This window comes from Hipposideros armiger, unplaced genomic scaffold (genome assembly GCF_001890085.2).
Source record: "Hipposideros armiger isolate ML-2016 unplaced genomic scaffold, ASM189008v1 scaffold_187, whole genome shotgun sequence".
NCBI lineage: Eukaryota > Metazoa > Chordata > Mammalia > Chiroptera > Hipposideridae > Hipposideros > Hipposideros armiger.
The window spans coordinates 2,291,236-2,293,418 of NW_017731537.1; the positions used below are offsets into that span (position 1 = coordinate 2,291,236).

The 2,183-nt window shown below is 46.9% G+C and overlaps 1 protein-coding gene across 1 annotated transcript in view; it reads right to left on the minus strand.

Moving 5' to 3' along the window:
• Positions 1 to 335: 335 nt before the first annotated feature.
• Positions 336 to 2,183, minus strand: part of ABHD6 (abhydrolase domain containing 6, acylglycerol lipase) — a 48,674-nt gene continuing 46,826 nt past the window's right edge. The window contains exon 5 of the mRNA XM_019652772.1: positions 336 to 1,575. Within this exon, the coding sequence (XP_019508317.1) occupies positions 1,300 to 1,575 (276 nt within the window). The 3' untranslated portion in view covers positions 336 to 1,299. The remainder of the gene's footprint in view (positions 1,576 to 2,183) is intronic.

A 2,183-nucleotide genomic window follows, 5' to 3' on the forward strand; every position in this document is an offset into this window, starting at 1 on the left:
TTGTTGTTGTTGTTGTTGTTGTTGTTTTAGCTGAGCCATCCTGCTACCTGTTGGCAGCTCAACAGCAGCTCAGCTCGGGCTGGGAATTGAACTGCTGTTGCTCAAACTCTTGAGCGAGCTCTTAACCAACTGAGCCACTAGGCCGGCCCCGTGCCTTTTGTTTTTCATATTTCAATTGAATAAAAATTGCAAACACCATTTCTTAAAATGAAACTATTAACTCATCCAAGCAAGGTCTTCCAATGACTGTAGAATAAGCCTTACTTTAAAACACTTCACCCATTTAACAGAAAACCTGCCAACATTGCACATCATTAAGGAATAGAAACCGTCTGCATGTTGCTAATCTAGATTTATTAAATTTATTTCATGTCACTGTGGTCATTTTTACATTTGTTTATAGAGTTATTTTCAATCACATTACTGTTCACAGAATTCACAGAATTCATTAACAAACGTATTTTACATCCAAGGATTTGCAGTAGCACAGCAACATAGAAAAGAGGCCCACGAGGTGCTTGTGTGTCTGATTATTTAGAATCCGAGTCTGATCATTTAGATGATGTCTAGAACATTATTGCTTCATTAGTCCTATTTTTAAAAGTAATAAATGATTTCCAGGAAACCCTCCCTGCGAGGTGTTCTTTGCACTATGACGGTCTGAGTCCACTCATGGCACACCTGACACGTGGGGGCTGATCAAACCACGCAACTATGTTCTCTGCCACTCTGATGGCTGGCTGAGGCAGAACAGTGCCCCTCTGTGTGTGTAAATATTTTCTACAGCCTGCCATTTTCCTCCCTGGTCTTGCAGCTGACAGACTGCATTCACATATGAGTTTTATGTAAAACTTAAACAAGACATAAACAAGAGGGGCTCCATGAATGGGAACTAATGCTCCTAAAACAGCCACTAACCATGCAGGGAGAACGTCTGAAGCAACAGAAGTACCTAGAATCTCAGTCTGTGGGGAATGTTTTAAAGAAAATGATGTCCTCGGTGATTATGGTTTTCGAGGTGGCCGCTTTGCAACATGAACTTGAAGACTTCTCAGTAGATTTCAAGGCTGGGTTTTCTTAGTTTGTTCCACATGAGTTTCCATTTTGTGAAAAACATCTTGGAGATTTCTTTGAGGCCCTCAAAGCTCTGTGGGTCTGACTCGGGGTAGGGGACTGGCTTCCTCAGGGACGCTGGGCTCTGGCCGCTTTTGGGGCAGGATCCCTGAGAAGTGGTGTCAGCATCCGATTTTGGAGATGGGAGTGGATGCTGTGTGCAGAGTGCAGGCTGCAGTCAGGGTTTCAGTCCAGCTTCTTGCTGTCTGTGTTGTGTACAGAAGCTAAAAAGTCGACAATGAGCTTGGCTGCCTTCCTGGGTCTCTCCATTACCACCGAGTGCCCACAGTTTTCCAGAAGTTCTACCTGGCAGTTGGCGATGGACTTGGCCAACACGTCTGCCCCAGACACATCGAGCACCTGCAGGACAAGAGAGGAAACTAGATGGAAAAGGTTCAGATGCCTGTGTGCACTTGGTGGACAGACTCCTACTGAGACCTGGCAGCGATGGTTTTTAGGGCCAAGTCACGTAAGTGTTGGGGATTGTGGCTCTCTAATAGAAGTGACTGCATGTCTCATATTTTATTTTGCAACTGAGTGCCAGGAGTTGTGCTGCTGCCAGCATTACTAAGGTAGAAACACATAGTCCCTGCCCGTGAAGAGGTTCTGGTCTGGTAGGGAAGGCAAACAGGTCAACAGACAAATGAGGTGTGATGTGACAAGGGCTCTGATAGGGGAGGACTGTGAGAGCTGAGGGAGCACAGGGGAGCAGAATTCATGGAAGAGGCTGGGAGGCCATGGCAAGTGTAGGGGGCAGCAAGTAGCTAGGTGCTGATACATAGCCCACAGGGAGTGGGGAAGGCATGGTGGGGGACCTGCTCCTCCAACCATTTTGGGGTGTCAGACCTTGATCTCAGCACAGTGGGGAATGCAGGGCTGTGTTAAGAACAGTGATGTGATTGTGCAGGCCAAGAGAATGAACCTGACAGCCAGGCTAGGGTGGGCCAAGCTGTGGGAAGGGCACACAGGGAAGAAGCAAGTGGTGAACACTAATTACTAATTATCACAAGCTGGGGAAGAGTTCTCTTTGAAGGTCCTTTGGGGTCCCCAGAGTTGTGTGACCCCAGGCC